This window comes from Syngnathus leptorhynchus, chromosome 1 (genome assembly GCF_054491065.1).
Source record: "Syngnathus leptorhynchus isolate UIUO chromosome 1, UIUO_Slep, whole genome shotgun sequence".
Taxonomy (NCBI): domain Eukaryota; kingdom Metazoa; phylum Chordata; class Actinopteri; order Syngnathiformes; family Syngnathidae; genus Syngnathus; species Syngnathus leptorhynchus.
The window spans coordinates 1,895,500-1,916,736 of record NC_141195.1 but is presented as its reverse complement, the minus strand read 5'-3'; the positions used below and the strand labels follow the sequence as shown (position 1 = coordinate 1,916,736).

Below are 21,237 nucleotides of genomic sequence, written 5' to 3'. Positions count from 1 at the left end.
CTCATTACAGGGAAAATGAACCAAAAAAAAAGTTTAATAATACAATTTATTCAGGGTTGGCGGGCCGGATTAAACGGCCCCGTGGGCCGGATATTTGTCCTTGTTTGGTTTAGACCGTTGTGAGACAGGTTAGTTTTACCATACACATATACATACATATTCATTTGTGTTATTGACTTTGTTCTAGTTATCAAAAAGTTTGTTTTCAAGTTTCATTGCTAAGGCAAACAATAAACTTTTTGGAGCTGAAGCACCAACGCCTCACACTCCAAATATGTCCCGTTGGTCATGTCTAAAGCTGAACGCATTTATTGTTGTCATGAATCACATTTCCTTTGAATAAGGACTCGCCCTGCCATTGTTCAAAAAGGCCTCAGTCCCACCCCAACCCCCTCCCCGGACGACATCATATTAGTACACTGGGCAATGACTACTCTTCAAAATGACTGATCACCTCTGGACCGTGCTCATTGTACTGGGCAGCCTCAATCTGATACTTGGGAGATGTGCATATTTTCTTCTCCTTAATAAGTAGTTAATAATAAATAAGAAATAATCAATTGTTTGTTTATGTGAAGCCCTTTGAGACTGCTTCTGATTTAGGGCTATACAAATAAACTTGACTTGACTTGTTTCTTCACTTCTCAATAGGCGCTGCTGTTTTAATGCTGTAATTTTACCAATAGATGGTGGTGTTGAACCGTACTAGCTAAGCAATGAGGACAGGCAGTCTCTTCCTACAAAAGGGCCTTCCTTGCAGGTCATCTTGGGAGATCCCGCCAGGAAGATGGCAACCAACCCCAGAGACTGAGTGAGACCCACCAGCCTCAGCAAATTAGCAAAAGCCGCTGCAGAACGCAGTTATTTTGTCAGAAGATAGACACTACAACTCCAAGAGTACCTACTTGGGCACTATTACTGATATTAGCTGTAATAAAGCTTATCAGTCATCTTAAAACCGTGAGTTTGATGCATCTTTTTATGAAAACTAGTAGCACAATAAGTAAAATGTGAGCAATACAGCAATTCATTAATCCTGTCAGTTGTTCGGTCAATAGCTCTTCAACTTCCTTGTTTCTCTGTAAATGTTGCTTCCTCTTTCGCTTATTGGCATGAATGTTTTTCAGGAAGAGGCTTCAAAAAGATTTGGGTAACAGTTAACACTGACAAATTAGACAGAAAATGATTCTCCCATAACGGACTTTGTGGAACGGAGCGGCCTATTTCTGACAAGTCAGTTTGATTTCATTTTAGAAAGATTATGTGAGATTTGCACAAGATGGGTGAGTACAAGAGCGAAAGTAATTTTTCTTGCTCAAATACATCAACTTCATATGATTTCCTATCTCTTTGCAGCACTGGTGGCTTCATTCATGGATGTTTAACAAAACTGTGCTATTTGTGGCCAGAACAGTCGATGTAGTGTAGCTACACGCTGTCTGCTTGAGTTCATTTGTGTGTTCATGCACATGAAATGTCGGGAGACACTAGCACCTTGTCTTGGAGAAGCATGTCTTCCACGGGCCAATCTAAGACCCTGGACATGTCCCCCACAGTAATTACCTGCGGGAGCAGCATCTTTCCGGTGAAGATTATCAAAGTGTGTTTCCTCAGCAACAGTTTCAACCTCGGCAAGAACTTCAAACTGGTTCGGTGCAACGAAGGAATGACAGTCAGGGTATTTTACAACTATATATGCTAACTAACTAGTAATACTACTGTAGTTTTGTTCTGTGTTGTGGGGTGGTGGGCACACATGTGAAAGGAGCAAGCTAAGAGAGTCACACGCAGAACCTTCTTGCTCTGTGATACCAACACTGACCACTTTTCTGGAGCGTATTGCTAATATTGATGTTTATTTACAATACTTGGCAAAAACCAAACCTACATGTGATAATAAGACCGCTCAAGATAATGGAAGCAAGTACCTGCTAGCAAGATAAACTAACGGTTAGCATTTCTATCTCACTGGTTCCAGGATTCCTCCCGCAGTCCAAAAAGATGCAACTTAGCCTATTTGAAATCTTTAAGCTTTCCACAGCTGTTAAAACACAATGACAGTGAACCACAATATTCAATATACTTTAACGCCAAATGGTAAAACAACAGAACAATAAACATTGTTGCCACTAAGTTTATCTCACATAAAACTGAAAGAAAGAAAGGTTTTTGAGCTATAATACAAAAAATATTAAACAGCAATTTGATGAGAGGCATTGATGCTTTTTTGCACTTGATTTTTTTTTTATTTGATTTTAACCTTTTATTGAAAAAAAAAAAAAAAAAGAATCAAGTGACAAGTTGAGAAAACACCATCTTCTGTCATAGGATGTCATCAACATTGTCCTGTCTAGTGGCCGCTTGGGTCCTGGCATAATACACACCCAGTGTTATGGTCTCCTTCTCAAGCACCTCAAGTCATCTGAGATACACTGGTTGCACCTGGACCTGACCATGACTGAACTCACACAGCGTTATGAACAGCAGCACCTGGAGGCCGAGTGGAGGTTTATATGCCTTGCTGATTGTGATGGAGCACATGTGTTTGAAATGAAACAACTAAGGTAATGTTTCTGTGAATATTACATTTTCAGATATGATTTAAGAATCAGATACATTCCATCAGACTTCTTGGCAAAATTCCAAGACGACAGAACCACCATGCTCTACTTTTACCAGCAGGTCAGTTTTATATATATATATATATATATATATATATATATATATATATATATATATATATATATATATATATATATATATATATATATATATATATATATATATATATATATATATATATATAATTTATTTATATAATGCTTTTAAGGTACCTAAGCGTGAGTGTGTTTAAAGGTACGCAGTGACTATATGCAGAAGTTTGCCTCTAAAGTCAGTGATGGGATGGCTCTTCAACTTGGTTGCCTGGAGATTAGGTAGTGCATACTTACAAGTACACACACCTCTATCAGTTTTGTTTTACATGATTAAAGAATCCCTGTCTGCACTCTTATTGTGTTGGCAGGAGATTCTGCAAAGACATGAATCCAAATGGACTGGAGAAAAAATCCAACTTTGAGCTGTTAGAGTAAGTCAGTGCCCTATGATTTGTGTATAATCTCTGACAATCTGGACGATTAACAAACACACTTATTATGCATCAATTTCATCAATTTCAGAGAGGGTCTGATATTCTGGAATTGAGACCATTTCTCTTCTAACCTCACACAGACATTTTTGCTACCATGCTCTGTCAACTGCCTGTAGTTTAAGTTTAATATTGCCTGTCCAGTCTGAATCTTGGATTCAAATGTTTAAGAATAACAGCCATCATTTAGAGTACAGCAAATATTTGTGCTCAAGGGCCACATTTGATTTTTAAAGTGGACTGTTCGGATAATTCGGAGTTACGGATAGTTGCACATATATGTATATGACAAATATCTTGTCATATAGCGTATTCAATTAATTGTTTTCTGTTTTCACATTTGCCACAACATCCTTCCTTCAATGTATTTGGTATTTGCAGGTCATTCGTGACCAACAAGTTTCATGGTAATTTACCATGATCTGACTTTTCTCCATTAGGAGAGATGTGGGACTTGACTTGTTCTTTCCAAAAGAGCTTATCAACAGTATGAAGGTAGACATGCATCTCTTATACATCCTTAACCCTAACCCGCCACCCAATGCTAATTTGTGATTTTTGACACTTGTCAGCCAAAGCAGCTCCGTCGCATGGTCCGGCAGACATTTCAAGGCTACGGCACTCTGGACCAGGAACAGTGCATGGTCAAGTTCTTCAGCACGCTGGCTCAGTGTTACAGCTATACACAAGAGAGATTTGCCTGTCAGCTGGTGGTAAGTCAATGCGGAATGGAAATTAGAAAGTATGCAACCTTCCATGGGGTATATTGTGACATAATTTACCCACACCCTTTATCAGTTCTATCAAAAATTCAGAAACATGCACAAATCAGCCTTACATACCATTATTAGTGTTAATGCAATTGTATTTGTGCACATTGCTTCACATCTTTTCTGTGATCCCTTTGTGCTTGTACAAACCACATGGCAATATTTTTTTTTTTGTGAAGGATTGTTTAATCAGATTTTGGTGTATGAAGTGTACCTTATGATGTGGCTGTTGAGTGTCACATGAAAACCCTCTAGTGATGTTATGATGTTATGAAACAACTTAAACCACTGACCCCATTTTTGCAAGTTCTGGTCTGTCGCTCATGATCCCATTTATTATATCATGTGCTAGTTAGAATGTTGTATGTGACTGTGTGCCTCCCTAAAGCATGGTTGGTGTGTAACAATAGACCTGGTCATTGGATCTGAAGGTATCAGTCAGCAAACTGACAATTCAACAGTAAGATCATTCTCTTTCAATAAAACAAATTCCTGTTTTGTTCATCCACCTTGATAAAAAAAAATATATATATGTTTTTCCCCCCCAGCCTGTCCGTCTGGCCACATTCTCTCAGGTGAGCAGTATCTCATTCTCTGCAGAAAGCCACGGCCGAGCTCTGCTCACTGTGCACATAGAGGGCACCAAGCAGGTAACTTTCCTGACAGTCTGGATGCTAAGTAATAGTGTAATATTTGCCTAAAATAACAATAGAGTGGTGAGAAATAATGAAATCCAAATGCTTTGTACCTGTACTTAAGTCGATTTTTACTACTGTTTGGGGTCACTTAGAAATGTCTTTATTTTCAAAATAAAATCGTTATTTTTTCAATGAGAACAACATTAAATTAATCAGGAATACAATCTATACAATCTATACATTGTTAATGTGGTAGATGACAATTCTAGCTGTAAACGTCTGTTTTTTCATGCAATAGCTACATACGCCCATTTCCAGCAACCATCTCTCCAGTGTTCTAATGGTCCATTGTGTTTGCTAATTGCGTTGGAAGGTTCATGGATGATTACAAAACCCTTGTGCAATTTTCAATTTTCATGGAAAATACTAAATTGTCTGGGTGACCCCAAACCTTTGAACGGTAGTGTATTTATTTTTCTGACATTTTATCTTTTCCTCCTTAGTTTTGAAAACAGAAACTATGTCTGTGCTTCCTAGTCCTTTGTTAAAATAGGCCATTACTTTCTTCAACCTCTGTGGATGACATTTTAAAAATGATATAAAAGTAAAGTCAACCACTTTTGAGATCAGGCATGAAAGAGATAATTACCCCGCCGACACCTAAAGGAGCATATAACAGCTCCAGCACGTCCAAGACACAAGTGACGAAAAGCCGTTCATTAGCTGGGCAGATGGATAGATGGATTTGGTTGGACAGCATTGACTGGGAGAACTTAGAGCCAGCGAATGTTTTAATCTGAAAACTGAAAGTATTGTGTTTCCCCCATTATTTATTTATTTATTTATTTATTTATTTATTTATTTATTTATTTATTTGTTTGTTTGTTTGTTTGTTTGTTTGTTTGTTTGTCAGATAATTTACAAATTCTTGCTATTCTGTTCACAATATTTGTAAATCCATGGGAACTTATTGTTTTGATAGCATAAGTCAAGCCAAAGCTAGGCATGGCTTTTAAGTTAAAGTTCCAATGATCATCGTCACACACACATCTGGGTGTGGTGAAATTTATCCTCTGCATTTAACCCATCCCCATGTGATTTTGATCCATCCCCTGGGGGAGAGGGGAGCAGTGAGCAGCAGTGGTGCCGCGCTCGGGAACTCTTTTCTCTTTCTTTTCTCTTTTCTTTATGTCAGTACGAGTGCTAGATAAGTTATTGAAAAAGATAAACTCATTTGTATGCATATTTTTGTTGATGTGCCAAGTTCCTTCCATCCATCCATCCATCAATCCATCCATCCATCCTTCCACCGCTTATGATCACGGGGGCAGCAGCTTCAACAGAGAGTTGTGTTAAGTTAGAATAACTGAGTTTATTTTTGAGTCTTCTTTTGTGTCTGCACCTTTTTAAAACTCTTTTCATCTTGCTTTTCATTTTTTAACACACTGTGAGCGTTGCAGGACTTGACAGGCACACAGCCAAAGTGCTTTGGCCTCCAAGTGTTAAGCACTAAATATCCTGTTCCACCCCACAGCCTCTGTCAGTGAGTACGGAGTCAATGGCTGTAGCAGAAAACATGGCCAACCTAATTGATGGCTTCTGTCAGATCGAGTGCTCTCCCCCTCAGGGTTCGCTCATTAGCAGGCCTAGAAAAGGTGCACATTTGAAATAGTGGCCAAAAATTAAGAAGTCATTCCAAAAGCATGTGGCTTATTTGATAAATTAATTTACCATTTATTCTTGCAGTGAGACCGAAACTGCCTGACATTCCAAAACAGTGAGTTAAACCTTTTACAGCTGTTGTAAAATAAAGGTGCATTGTATTGAGAAAGACTGTTTTTACTTTTCTGGCTGATAGTTTAAATTGCTACAGTATATAATTTTAGTTTAATTAAATTAACTACACCCTTTTTTGGGGGGGGGGGGGCATTTTAATTATAAGCAAATGCATAAGAAAAAACACTTACTCGTTGAATTTTCATTGTTCTTTATTTGATATTTCATCCTAATAAATGCTTTTCAATCTCCTTTAGCATTGATTCGAATGGACCCAATAGAGGTTTGACTAAGTTTCATACTAAACTTGAACACTTGCGATAAATTAGCATGCATACGCAGTAAACATACACAAGCACACTTTGACATTTCTGTCTTCTGTCTACAGGTTCAGACATTTATGTTGAGATTTCTGAGAATACAACAGACCCATGTGGTGAGTCAGGTTCCCCCAAATAATACCAGAAAATAAGAATGTGGCCTGATCATTAAAAAAAATGTGTTTGTACATTCAGAAAAGCATAGGATCTCCCGAGCTGATGTAAATGTAGGTCAGATCCTGGGTGAGGGTTTCTTTGGAGAGGTTCATGATGGTGTGTACAAAAGCCAGGTAAGTTGAGCCGTGCTGAATGATGACACTGCATAGCCTGCATTTTGCAATCAATTCATTACGTTTACTGTGTCTGTGTTTAAAGACAGGCGAGACGATCCAAGTAGCCATCAAAACCTGCAAGGATTGCTCAGCAGACGTGAAGGAAAAGTTTCTCAGTGAAGCTGGTTCGTTTGTTCACATTCACAGATACATACAAACAAATATATCACATACATAAATGTCTGAATTGTTTATTAAATTGCAGGGCTGATGAAAAATTTGGACCACCCCCACATTGTGCGCCTGATTGGAGTTATTAATATTGATCCGGTCTGGATTGTCATGGAACTCTGTCAACATGGAGAGGTGAGCAGGCAGTTTTAGACCTTGATGTTAGGTTTCCTCACAAATTGCATGTTAATGCTGGAAGATTTATTGATTATGGTCATGGCATGTAAGGGACATGTTATAGTACATTTGCCCATCATACCATGAGGACAAACTTCAAAGGCTAGATTTGATTTTTAAAGCAAAACAGATATGCCAAGTATTTTTTACATAGGGTTGAAAAAAACAATTGAAACATGTATGTAAAATAGTTGATTTAATAATAATACAGAAATACATCATTCTCGTTGGATGGTTTAACAAATAGATAAACATTATTAAAAGATTCTTGATAATGTAAATGCTCAGATTAAAGAACCAAAAAAGTCCAAGATGGGAAACCACTTTACCAATCTGTTGTTATATACTTCTGGGCATGAGACAGAAAAGAGCTCTCAATAGACATGTTGATGAACAAAAGATAAAGGGAGAGGTGATGGGCAGGTTTGGTGTCTGAAGGCCGGATGGCGGTGGAGTTTGCAAACAGGAAGGAAATGGCTGTGAAGAACAGTGACGTGAGACGAAAACGAGCAGAGGCAGGTGCCCACATGTTGACTATATTCATTGAAGTGTTGAAAAAGCAAAGAATCAAGCGGCAGAAGTTAAGAGATGCCTCATGTCAGGACTTAAAGGGTACAATAAAAAAAAAAAGGGTTGGGTTTTCTTGTGGCGCTGGCAGATGATTAGACTGATAGCAGAACAGTGATTTGGGCGACAGGCAGAAAGATCACCGGGCAGACAAAAGAAGACAAGGAGCTCTTGAGAGAGCTGAAGAGGAACACAAGGAGAGGAGCCAGGCGATAAAGGAGGAGGCGGCTAAAGCCACAAAGAGAGTGGGTGATGAGTTGGTCTAAAAGTAGCAGAAAGGGAGTTTCAAAGATTGGCTGGTGTCAAGCTTGGAAGGATTTTCAACAGGTTAGGGTGATTAAAAGCAGCGATGGAAATGTAGTCATATGTGATCAAAGCGTGTTGTGTAGCTGGAGAGCGAATTTTTGGATTTGATGAATGTGTTAAAATGAAAGACAAATGAGAATAAGGCGGAGGAAACTGAAACATGATGAAGTGAGCAAAGTCGTGAAGAGAATCAACACCAGAAAATCCATCATAGAAATTTCTGAGGAGAAATGCCTGAGGAGGCGTGGAAAAATTTGTAGAACAGGGCAAATATGCACAGCAACTGTTCTGTTGTGTGTATTTAGTACGAAACACTATCAACTCCAGCTTGATTGGGAGACTCCATCAAGGAAAGGCTCTGAGGCTCTTCTTCTGTTCTTCTTGTGCTTCAGTGATGGACAGTTGTAGTGACTACAACCTTTGGACACAAAGCTGGAGAAGCCAGAACGGGAAGTTTTGAACATCTGCAGAAGCGAGGCAGTGGCTATAATAGTAGAAAAAGTCTGGAAATGGAGTCGTTAGATTGAACCAAAGAGGAGCTTCCTGAATGGGGTCTTGCAAATGGGTACAGTTTGAGCAGAAGATTCAGAGGATGGGGAGGAATGGAATAAAATTATTTTCTGTGGCAAATGCGAAATAGCGGCTCGGTGGTGCACTAGGTAGCACGTTTGCCTCACAGTTGGGAGGGTGCGGGTTTGATTCAACCTCCGGCCCTCTTTGTGTGGAGTTTACATGATCTCCCTGTGGGTGGGTTTTCTCCAGGCACTCCGGTTTCCTCCCACATCCCAAAAACATGCGTGGTAGGCCGATTGAAGACTTTAAATTGTCCCTAGGTCTGAGTGCGAGTGCGAATGTTTGTTCGTCTCTGTGTGCCCTGCGATTGGCTGGCAACCGGTTCAGGGTCTCCCCCGCCTACTGCCCAATGATAGCTGGGATAGGCTCCAGCACGCCCGCGACCCCCGTGGAAATGTTCAGAAAATGGATGGATGGATGGATGGATGGATGGATGGATGGATGGATGGATGGATGGATGGATGGATGGATGGATGGATGGAAATGCTAAATAGCATTAAGATGAAAGGGAAAGAAAAGGGTAGATGGACAATGAATAAAGTGGTCACACTGCACATGGCTCTCAAAGACAGCCATGGTAATGAACCATTATCTGGTTTAAAGCAATAGTTTTCAGATTGTGTAATGTAAAACTTAGCATAATGATTTCTAATTACATTTTCTGTGGAAAGAAATTTGCCTAATTCAGAAACAATGTCCTAAAAAAGTATCAAAAACTCACCTTTGAGGCTACTCATTCTTATACACTGGCGTGCATGGCTTGAATTTGAAATTGTATTTCTCCCACCTGAGGACTGGGGGATGCTCTATTCTCTATGAAGTGGGCCACCTATCCGCAGAACTCTACCCAATAAACTAAGAACAAATCTTAGTTTCATTTCATGTTTTTCTGTGTTTATGATGTCAGCTGGGGAAATACCTGAAGGAGCAGAAATATATCTTGACAACTGAAACATTAATCCTGTACTGTCTGCAAATCTGCAAAGCCTTGTGTTATCTTGAGGGCCTCAACATGGTGCACAGGTATGCGCAGATGACCTTTTCCCCTCTATGTGGCCCGTTAAATTTATTGTGCATTCCACTATGCTTATGTAGAGATATAGCAGTGAGAAACATCCTTGTGGCATCTCCTGACTGTGTCAAGCTCGGTGACTTTGGTCTGTCTCGTTACATCGATGACCAAGAGTATTACAAAGGTACACACATATTCACAAGCGTTAAGATTTAGTCTGCCATCCTTCCATTGTTTGAGATTTCTCTCCTTTATTTCACAGCATCTGTTTCGCGAATGCCAATCAAGTGGATGGCGCCAGAATCCATCAACTTTCGTCGGTTCACCATTGCCAGTGATGTCTGGATGTTTGGTTAGAAACCCCCTCATGCAACTTTTATTGATAAACACAAATGTTTAAAAAACATTATTTGGATATCTAATTCTGTGTTGTAGACGAAAAAATATACGTCGAGCATTTGGTTTACCATTATTATGACCCATCAGTGTTGCATTATCACAACCCTAATAAGGATAAGCGATTAAGAGGATGAATGAATGAATGAATGAATGAATGAATGAATGAATGAATGAATGAATGGATGGATGGATGGATGGATGGATGGATGGATGGATGGATGGATGGATGGATGAATGAATGAATGAATGAATGAATGAATGAATGAACGGACGGACGGATGATCGTTGTTCTATTCTGAAATAGTATGTCACCAGCAATTCTATGCACATTGCACGTTAGCAACCAAACCAAATTTTCATAGTTTGTGAGTCCCAAGCCAAAGAAGGACTCCTATTACTGGTCACTCGGGCATGGAAGAAGTTCTTTAAGGTCATGTACTAGAATGACTTGAATGACGGTTCCGAAGAAATTCTGGTCTCTCAATCACCTAAATTCTACTGGCATGCTTTCCCATGAAGAGAGCTCTGAGTTACAAGCCGTACAGATCAGACAAAATATTTCCAGACATGATCTGTCCGGAATCGGTTTACAGAGCCATATCAGAATCAGAATCATCAATATTGTGCATGCCAAACAGGGAATCTGACTACGGTTGATGTCAGCCTCTGTACAACATTCAGGTAACTAACAACATTTCAGTGACGAGAGCAGACTGTTACTGCACAGTGATGACTCTATGAGTGGTGTGAGTTCATCAGAGCAACCGCCTGGGGGAAGAAGCTGTCTGTGTCTGCTGGTTTTGGCGTACAGCGCTCCGTAATGCCATTAGTTGAACAGACTGTGTCCTGGGTGAGAAGGGTCTGCAGATGTTATTTACACATTTCCTGGTCCTGGACAGGTACAAGTCTTGGATAGATGAAAGCTTGGTCCCAATTATCTTTTCCACAGACCTGATTGTCCGTTGCAGTCTGTGCTTGACTTGCTTGGTGGCTGATCCAAACCAGACAGTGATGGAGGTGCAGAGGATAGACTGGATGATGGCACTGTAGAAGGTCTTCAGCAGCTCCTGTGGCAGGTTGAACTTCCTGAGCTGTCTCAGAAAGTACAATCTCTGCTGGGCCTTTTTCTGGACAGAGTCTATGTGGCCGGTCCATTTCAGGTCCCGGGAGATTGTGGATCCCAGGAACCTGAATGTGTCTGTGGTGGGAATAGGATTGCTGAGGATGGTGATGGGTGAAAGTGGCGAAGGGTCTCTCCTGAAGTCCACTGTCATCTCCACGGTCTTGAGTGGGTTCAGCTCCAGGTGGTTTTGGCTGCACCAGTTGACCAGCCGCTCCACCTCCTGTCTGTACACAGTCTCGTCACCATCCCAAACCAGTCCGACGAGAGTGGTGTCGTCCGCATACTTCAGAGGAGAGTAGCCTGAGGAGCAATCGTTGGTGTAGAAAGAGAAGAGTAATGGGAAGAGTACACACCCCTGGAGGGTGCCAGTGCTGGTGTTGGATGTGATGGTTCCCAGCCTCACCTGCTATCTACTGTTGGTCAGGAAGCTGATGATCAGGCACTGCGAGCTGGATGAGCTTCTGGCGGAGTATTGGGAGCAATGGTGCTGAACGCCGAGCTGAGGTCCACAAACAGGATCCTGGCATACTGTCTAGGTGGTGCAGGATGTAGTGCAGTCCCATGTTGACCACATCATCCACCGACCTGTTTGCCCAGTAGGCAAACTGCAGGAGGTCGAGCAGGGGGCCTGTGATGTTCTTCAGGTGGCTCAACACTAGCCTCTCAAAGGATTTCATAACCACAGATGTCAGGGCGACGGGTCTTTAATCATTCAATGCTATGATGGTGGGCTTCTTGGCCACCGGTAGGATGGTGCAGCGTTTGAAGCACAAGGGCACCTCACACAGCTTGAGGGAATAATTAAAGATCCGTGTAAACGTCGGTGCCAGCTGTCCAGCACAGACTTTCAGGCAGTAGGGGGCCTGGTGCCTTCCTGACCTTCTGTGTCTGGAACATCTGACACACCTCTTCCTTGCGGATCTGAAGTGTGAGCGCGGCTTCTGAAAGAGAGAGTAGGTATTAACGGTGATGGAGATGTGAACAGGGGGGTTGTCGGGGGAAGTGTGGATGTTGATTGTGATGCACGAGGTCCTGTCGTGTAGTTGGACTGTTCAAACCTGCAGTAAAACCTGTTTAGCTGGTTTACAAGCCTTGGGTTCTCCACAGGACGGGGGGTTGGTCTCCTGAAGCCCGTGATGCTCTGCAGGCCTTTCCACACTGATCAGGGTTGTCTCTCCAAGCTCTGTCCGTATCTCTTAGCTTTCCTGATCTCCTGGGTCAGTGTGTTCCTGGTCACGGTCCCCACTTCTGTAAGCGTCTTCCTTGGCTTTGCGCAGCATTCTGAGATTTGGTGTAAACCACAGTTTGTTGTTGTTGTACGTGTCTTAGTCTGCACACACAAGTCTTCACAAAAGCTGATGTATGATGTCACAGTGTCGGTAAGTTCATGCAGATCTGAAATTGCAGCTTCAAAAACATCCCAATCGGTGCAGTTAAAAGAGGCTTGGAGGTCCTGCTTTGACTCCACTGTCCATTTCCTCACAGTCCTCACAACAGGCTTAGAGGTTTTTAATTCCTGCCTGTAGGTTGTGATCAGATGAACTAGACAGTGGTCCGAGAGTCCTAAAGCACAGAGCGATATGCGTCCTTTCTTACTGAGTAGCAGTGGTCCAGTGTCTGTGTGCCTCTGGTGCGACACATGATGTGCTGTCTGTATTTTGGGAGTTTGTGCATGAGGTTTGCTCTGTTAAAATCCCCCAAAACAATAATCACTAAGTTTGGGAGTTTTTTCTCCATGTCTATTATCTTGTCAGCCAGTAGCTGCGTGGTTTCGATCGCACGTGCGTGTGGTGGAATGTAAACAGCCGCCATTACGATCAAGGAGAACTCTCGTGATGAATAAAACGGCTGGCAGTTTATGACGAGTGTCTCTAAGTGTCCGTAAAACACAAAAGACAAGGGGTTAAAAAGCCTGGTTTCTCTTCGACAGCAGCGCTAGCTCATCCATCTTGTTGCCAAGTTGGCATGGGTTGGAAAGGAAAGTCCTAGGTAAGGGTGTTTCTATCCCATTTGTGCAGACGTTTTTCTTTGTTAGCTAAGGCAGTAAAACACAAGGTAGGCACCCATTTGATATATTTGAATTTAGAACTGTCTTTCTAAGGTTAAACACTTCAATTTGTCATTTGACATAGAATATACTTCCACACAAAATTCTAATGTCTGTAAAGTTTTTCATGCCAAACCATAAAGAACAAAAGGATTGTACAATAAGAGACATTACTGATTATTTGCTCCGAGGCGTAAAAAAAACCTCAGACTTCAATGTGCCCATTTAATGCCATCGGGGCCTTCGGCTTTCCCGAGCAGTCACTGGAGTGTTTGTTGTACTAAGTTCATTTTGTTTTACTTGTAAATCACTTCACTGGTTCCTTTATCTCAGACATTGTATTTTAGCTTGCATTACCTGACATGTTTCGGCGTGTACTTCCGCCTTCATCAGAGTCACTGGAGTGTTTGCCACAGGATCCAGGAGCAACGGAATTGGTTCCGTTTAAACAGCCGTGAAAACATGCCTGGGGAGCTTATGCATATTCATTGGACTTTATAAGACAAAGTACTTGGGAAACATGTTTGGTGACAGTTGTACCAGCTCAAGGAGCCAGGGAAGAACTGTTTACAATCCCTGTTTACAATTTTTTCTTTGAGATATGAACAGTGTCATCAGTCCAGCAGGAAATGTGGAAATGTAATTTTGGCAACAACGGTGCTGAACATCCCAATGTCTGAGTGGAATGTGTCCACCACCCTCATGCCTCTCACTATAACTGTCCAGGAGATGCTCACGTGTTATATCTCAGCCAAATGCAGAATGAGCACAAGTCCCTTGCTGAACGCTCTGCAGCCATACCTGGAATGGAGCAAGCTAACGTGTGTTCCAGCCGGATGATAATCTTCAACCTGTGGCAGGAAGAAGTTGCAGCCATGTCCTTATGAACATTTTTCTCCAGAGACAGATGGGGTTCTAATCTCCTAATTACCGTAATTTTCGGACTATAAATTGCGGTTTTTGTCATAGTTGGGGTTCAAAAATCCGCGATGGAGTGAAACCGCGATAAACGAACCATTTGAACTGCAAGTGATGTCACCCGTGCTGCGCAGCGGTTGTTTACATAAAGGGCAAAGGATTCGATCACGGGATGACGAAGATGACGAAGGGCCCCACGTACTACTGGCATCATTAGCGGCTTTGTTTGTAAGTGACACGGAGGATGAAGAGTTTGAAGGATTTAATGATTTGGAGTGACACAGAAGGTTTGAAAAACTATTATGGCTTTTACGCACGCCCGGTCCTTCTCGACGGGGGCTCTCTTTCACCTCCGTGGATGGAAATCGGGGGCCGGCGCTCGGCCAGGTGGCTGTCCGGGGACGGTTGATGGGGCTCGGACACGGCTTTTACGCACGCTCAGTCCTATTTATGGAGTTCTCTTTTACCTCTGTGGCTGGAAGTTCAGTAGTTGTTGGCTCGTTGAACACTTGTTTTGTTAAATAAAGAGCCGTTTACCAAACCCACGTCTTTCCTGGTACTTTGTTAATGCTACAATATAGTTATATTGCTAGATCTCTGCAGCGCACGCGCGGCGCTGTTGACACAAAGAACGAGGAATTTGATCGATGGATTTAATGATTTGGAGCGACACAGATGGTTTGATAATATTGTTGTAATATGATAGTTAATTGAAATATACTTTATATATCGCTATGTGGGTCTGTGGAATAATTAGAAATGCAACTTACAACGGGTCCGACGTCAGCATATGCGGCGCATACGCAGCATTGTTTACATAAAGGACGATCGATGGGTTTAATGAATTGGAGTGACACAGATGGTTTGATAAACGTGTTATTTAAGTAATACTTACTTGAATAACTCTGAATGTTACGTCAGGCCCGTTCTCAGCTCCTCGTGTGTCACAGATGGTTTGATAATATTGTTGTAATATGATAGTCATTTGAAATATACTTTTTATATTGTTATATGGGTCTGTGGAATAATTTGAAATGCCTTACGAGTCCGATGTCAGCGGCGCGGCGCATATGCGGCATTGTTTACATAAAGGACGATCGATGGATTTAATGAATTGGAGTGACAGATGGTTTGATAAACGTGTTATTTATGTAATACTTACTTGAATAACTCTGAATGTTACGTCAGGCCCGTTCTCAGCTCCTCGTTTGTGTATATGTCACGTTAGCATACCGTATTGTTTAGCCTGTTGTTGCTGGTTCATGTCTGTTTTTAGTGTTGGATTTTGACAAATAAATTTGCCCCAAAAGTGCGACTTATACTCCGGTGCGACTTATATATGGGTTTTTTTTCACTTTATTGTGCATTTTATGCCTGGTGCGACTTATACTCCGGAGCGACTTATAGTCCGAAAATTACGGGAGATGAAAATCTGTACCGACGCTTTGAAATAATTATCGCGTGGAAACACGGCCAATTCTTCAAACACCCAAAATGCACTTTGGATGGCTCAATGGATGGATGGAGGGATTTATCACCTCTTTCATTGTTTTTGGAAAACATTGTTGTGAGGGGTGTTTACTGATGGAAGCTCTTAAGACCTGGGACAGGAAAAGATTTAAATTCTATATTCTGTATTACTGCTAGGAAAAGGGAAATGCAATCTGAATAATTCAAAACAACTTAATATAAAAAGTTTTAATACTACGATCAGGTGAAGCATTGTTGAAACATGGGCCTTATAGCGCATAGTGGAAAAAAGCACTGCTTGAAATTGCAGACGTTTTCCTGTCTAAAAGTCCCTGTAGTCCCTCAACACATGTAAACCAGAATTTGTGTGTGCGTGTACGTGTGTGTGTGTGTGTGTGTGTGTTTGTGTGTGTGTGTGTGTGTGTGTGTGTGTGTGTGTGTGTGCACGTGTGTTTGTGTGTGTACGCGTGTGTGCGTGTGTGTCCTGTTCAGGTGTGTGTGTGTGGGAGATCTTCTCCCTGGGCCAACAACCATTCTTCTGGTTGGAAAATGGACAGGTGATCATCCAGCTGGAGTCCGGCACCCGACTTCCCAAGCCGTTGTCGTGCCCGCCCATTGTCTACTCTCTACTGACCAGCTGCTGGGCCTATGAGCCGTGCATCCGTCCTAGCTTCAGCCAGCTCATGTGCTCCTTGAGGTACTAAGTTTCTTACTATAACTCACTGCTGGACATTGTAACAAAAGCTGGAACTGCCTTTTGGCCTTGCAGTATACGGGATGGAATGAGAGCTGACTCATTGCATGAGACCGAAAAACAAGCTTATTAAAGCACAACTAAATTTATGTTATGTTGATAGGCCGATTGAGCACTCCAAATTGTCCCTAGGTGTGAGTGCGAGTGCGAATGGTTGTTCGTCTCTGTGTGCCCTGCGATTGGTTGGCAACCGGTTCAGGGTGTCCCCCGCCTACTGCCCGATGACGGCTGGGATAGGCTCCAGCACGCCCGCGACCCCCATGGGGACTAAGCGGTTCAGAAAATGGATGGATGGATAAATTTATGTTGTAAAATGTGGATATAATCAGGGCCCAGAGTACACATAAGTGGCACGCATAAGTGCTAAAATATTCAGCTCCTGTTCAAATTTGTCATTGTAAAGTCAAGTCAGCCAGGACAAGGGTTTCTTCAGAGGGCAAAAAAGTAAAGTTTTGATATCCATTTACAGTCCTACTTGCTGTGCTTATATTTTATTTCGTAGAGCGTGTGCTTCAAAATGCATCCATGTCAAAGGTTTTTACATTCTATTGGTTGACCATGAGATTCTATACACTGTCTCTTGAAGCTCATCCAGAATGTTAGTGGATCAGAAAACAAAATCAGCACCACACAGCAACTTCAGATATTTGAAATTGTTGAAAACAGTTTTTCCTTCAAATTACTGGCGGAGCTAGGATTTCTCCTTGGGGGGGCAATTGAAGGAGGCCAATGACATTTTTACATACTCAAAAAATTATTTAAAAAAACTTGATCAAGATTCAATATATGCTCCCTTCTGGAGTTGGGTGGCAGTGTGGAATAAACAATTCTGGAAAATCATGAACTACACAAATATCAATTATCTGGTCTGGCACCAAGCATAATTTAGGGACGACCACTGCCCCAACACCACCCCTCTAGTTCCGCCACTGTTGAAATGACCGAAGGTGAATTGTACAAAAGATTTATTATGAAAACTCATTGTCCTTGGATGAAAGGGACATTCTCAAAATTGAAGAGGCAGGGACACTTCACTGCATCACTTCTAGCTCGCCACTGGACGATGACCACTCTGAGCCTCCCCCAAAGGTGTTGTATCGACACGAGAAGGCACATTTACATCGATCAGTGCAACAACAACAACAAATAAATCATCTCGTGTGATCTCTCATCAGCCGTCCAGAGTACGCCCCGACTGGTGCCATGTCTCACATGTTCAGGTTTGCACCACACGTGTCCATAGATTGCAGTGTGTTGCTCACTCACACACACTGTTGTGCGCAAACAGGATTGTGCATCGTGTTGCATTGTGTGTGCGTGTGTTTGTGTGTGTGCGTTCGTGCGTGCGTGGGTGGGTGCAGGGAACCTGGGATGTGCCATTTATGGAGAAAGAGCAAGAACAAATTGATGACACTCTACAAAGGCAAAAAAGAGAGATGGTCGCGGATAGACAGTGGCTAGAGCAGGAGGAGCAACAACTGGTGATGCACTCACACGCACGCACACACGTATACACACACATATTCAAATGGATGTTATGTTTGTCTTGCAGGACCCTGCTGTGCGACAAGCCTCAAATGCAAAGGTGTAATATTTGTTTTGACTCTCCATCCATCCATTTTCTATACTGCTTTGTCCCCACGGGGGTTGCGGGCGTGCTGGAGCCTCTCCCAGTGGTCGATGGGCAGTAGGCGGGGGACACCCTGAACAGGTTGCTAGCCGATCGCAGGGCACAGAGAGATGAAAAACCAGCCGCACTTGCACTCACACCTAGGGGCAACTTGGAGTGCTCAATAGGCCTACCATGCATGTTTTTGGGATGTGGGAGGAAACTGGAGTGCCCAGAGAAAACCCACATGGGCACGGGGAGAACATGCAAACTCCACACAGGGAAGGTCGGAGATGGAATCGAACCCGCACCCTCCTAACTGTGAGGCGGACGCCTCCTCCAAAATCATTTTTCTAAATAGTATCGTGCGCAACAGTTAAACCTGTTGAAATTCAAGCGCACCCTCTGTATTATTTTAATGAGTAAACAGTTCAAGCTGCTTTGCAAAACACACAAGTGAACCGCCTGATCAGATATTTATTTTATTTTCAGCTTCCAGAGAAAAATCGGTCTGATAGTAAGTGTTCTTGCTGTTCATAAATGATAACAGGAAGGTAGGTAGTATGTTAAATAAATAACGTGTGCTATGTTCAAGGTTCTCCACCAACAACCCCGGCGTCTCCTGACGTCACATTGGTAAACCATAATCTCCTCTCTCAATTGGTCCAATGATTGAATCGAATTATTATTCTGATTGGATTATACAGTCAATTGCAACAGAGGATCTGTGTTTTAGTGTTGTCCCACAGCTGAATTGGACCGATCAGATGATCAGGTTTACCTAAGTGTCATGGCTCTAGTCAGACAGGTGGTGCAGCTGAAGAATGAGGTCAACATGCTGCCTGCCACAGAGTACCCCAACGCTGTCAAAGTAAGTGTGCACCTCCTTTGAGTCGCTTTACATTGACATAATTTGGAAGCCCCCTCAGTATTTGCCCTCTGCTCGTTCCGCACCATCTAGGCAGTTGGTGTCACTCTGCGAAGCCTCATCCAACACGTTGATGATATCATGCCTTCCCTGGACGGCTCAGTTGCAAACGAGGTAGTGTGCCTCTTGGTTTTTCTTCTGTTCACAGTCAAACTGCTGATAAATACATTTTTCAATGTAAAATGCCCACATTTAGACATGTTTTGTGCTCGTTTTTGTGCTCATCTTGTTGACCTTTCCCAGATCACAGGCACAAAGAAGCTGCTGAACAAGGACTTGGGGGAGTTGATCAATAAAATGAGATTGGCCCAGCAGAACTCAGTGACAACGCTGAAACAGGAGTGCCAACGACAGATGCTGGCTGCCGCACACACGCTGGCACTGAACTCCAAGAACCTACTGGATGCAGTGGACCAGGCCCGTGTCAGGGCCAACCTGGTCAAGCAGAGACAGGATGAAAACAGATCAGGGGATTAAGGAGTGGTCCACTATTTTAGTCGTGAATATGAGGCCCATAGTACATTAAAAAAAGAGAAGTATGTGATGAAGAAATGAGCATTTGTCTGAACCGAATTTTAATGTTTGATTAAAATTGGATATTGCCACAAAAGTTAGGTTCGGAAATCATTGTGCTGGCTGATTGTGACATGAAACGGAAGAGCACTCAGTTAGCCTCGAAAACGTACTGTTGCTGGACTAAAGAAATGGAGAAAGTCTTTGTGTTGAACGTTTATGCGGCATGCTCAGTCATCACCGTAAAGCTGACACAGAGACATGTTTGCAAAACACTTCCGTCCCTCCTCAGTCTGTCCTTTTCTTAGTAACTTTCTCCTTCCTCGTTCTTTGTCCACAAAATGGGCGTCACTCTTTGTCATACACACAGCAGAAACATTTCGCAGTAGGCAATGGAATTATTTTGCTTGTTTGTCTCCCTTGTGAAACTATACTTCAAAAGCAAAAGACTACATGTGCATTTAAACAGTTGCATCTGTGAGAGTCACTGATTATATAAGAGTCTTGTGACCTGGAGCTAGGCTTGGTACTGCGACAGACTCCTAGTTTGTGAAAGGAGGTTCACACGGTGGCTGCAGAATGTACACCTATGGTCATATAAATAATGGGACTGCAATTTTCAAAGGCTGAATCTGTAGTCAGAGTCAAGCAGAATGTGTGAAATGTCAGTCACAGGACATCACAGGACATCATGTGCCACAGAAGCAAAGTATATGTGCTGCCAAAATAAGGTTGTATGGTAACTGCACTTGCCAGGATGTGAACACATGACTAGGTACGCTCTCCATCCGGTTGGGATGAGAAGACATTGCTGGCACAGCGGTTCCTGCTGCCAAGCCAGTACAAATGTACCGAAATTTTCGGACTCTGTCGCTCCGGAGTATAAGTTGCACCAGCCATAAAATGCACAATAAAGTGAAAAAAAACAAACATATATAAGTCGCACGGGAGTATAAATCGCACTTTTGGGGCAAATTTATTTATCAAAATCCAACACCAAGAACAGACATGAACGAGCAACAACAGGCTAAACGATAGGTATGCTAACGTGACATAAACACAAACGAAGAGCTGAGAACGGGCCTGACGTAACATTCAGGGTTATTCTAATAACTACATTCAGAGTTATTCTAATAACTTCGTTTATCGCGGTTTCCCTTTTTTTTTTTTTTTGAATTTTGCAAATTTTTTAGAAAATTCACATATAAGTCGCTCCTCAGTATAAGTCGCCTCCCCACCCAAACTAAAAACGCGACTTGATAATGACAGCACCAAGCCAAGAAATTGTGATCCGTATTGGTTCGATGCAGAACATAACAGATAATGACCACATAAGGAACGATTTTGTATTGTACCAGACGATTGGCAACCCTACGTGGAGCTCTCCTGATTGAGAAGTGGTCTTCAGCTACAAGGACCTTGGCGTCCACCTTTCCCAGGAGCTCACCTGGAGCCAAAACACTTCATTTCATCAGATGCAGGGGTGCCAATTATCCACTTTCTACGTAGGCTGCGATGCGTCACACTGGGAGTGGGGGTGTCTTGGGGAGCTTCTACACTGTGTGGGCGTCGTGGCTCAGTAGTAGATTGGTGGCCTCTTAAATCTAAGGTTGTGGGGTTGATCCTCAACCCTGGTGACCATGTGGAATTGTCCTTGAGCAAGACACAGTGATCCAGGATGGACCT

General features: G+C 42.4%; 1 protein-coding gene across 3 annotated transcripts; it reads left to right on the top strand.

Moving 5' to 3' along the window:
* The first annotated feature begins 729 nt into the window (after positions 1 to 729).
* Positions 730 to 20,461, top strand: LOC147061396 (protein-tyrosine kinase 2-beta-like). Of its 3 annotated transcripts, none has more exons than XM_085916774.1 (31): positions 731 to 960; positions 1,128 to 1,283; positions 1,357 to 1,678; positions 2,329 to 2,507; positions 2,595 to 2,682; positions 2,857 to 2,936; positions 3,026 to 3,088; positions 3,589 to 3,643; positions 3,721 to 3,861; positions 4,307 to 4,378; positions 4,467 to 4,568; positions 6,091 to 6,211; positions 6,303 to 6,333; positions 6,590 to 6,615; positions 6,721 to 6,768; positions 6,848 to 6,942; positions 7,028 to 7,109; positions 7,190 to 7,290; positions 9,686 to 9,801; positions 9,874 to 9,974; positions 10,053 to 10,142; positions 16,240 to 16,444; positions 17,500 to 17,590; positions 17,677 to 17,721; positions 17,863 to 17,982; positions 18,054 to 18,086; positions 18,603 to 18,627; positions 18,706 to 18,746; positions 18,847 to 18,981; positions 19,072 to 19,152; positions 19,282 to 20,461. In XM_085916774.1, the coding sequence occupies exons 3-31, from the start codon at positions 1,475 to 1,477 to the stop codon at positions 19,513 to 19,515; spliced, it is 2,805 nt and encodes a 934-aa protein (XP_085772900.1). In that variant the 5' UTR covers positions 731 to 960; positions 1,128 to 1,283; positions 1,357 to 1,474; the 3' UTR covers positions 19,516 to 20,461. The 3 variants fall into 3 exon arrangements, with proteins under 3 accessions (XP_085772919.1, XP_085772900.1, XP_085772910.1); XM_085916784.1 differs by having other exon boundaries at positions 732 to 960; positions 1,557 to 1,678; XM_085916793.1 differs by lacking the exon at positions 17,863 to 17,982 and having other exon boundaries at positions 730 to 960.
* Positions 20,462 to 21,237: the final 776 nt, after the last annotated feature.

Excerpts from the sequence above, each read along its gene's own strand:
- LOC147061396 (XM_085916774.1), top strand. The coding sequence starts at position 1,475 with ATGTCGGGAGACACTAGCACCTTGTCTTGGAGAAGCATGTCTTCCACG. Across the intron at positions 1,679-2,328 it reads ACGAAGGAATGACAGTCAGG|GATGTCATCAACATTGTCCT; the intron begins GTATTTTACAAC and ends CTTCTGTCATAG. Across the intron at positions 10,143-16,239 it reads CAGTGATGTCTGGATGTTTG|GTGTGTGTGTGTGGGAGATC; the intron begins GTTAGAAACCCC and ends TGTCCTGTTCAG.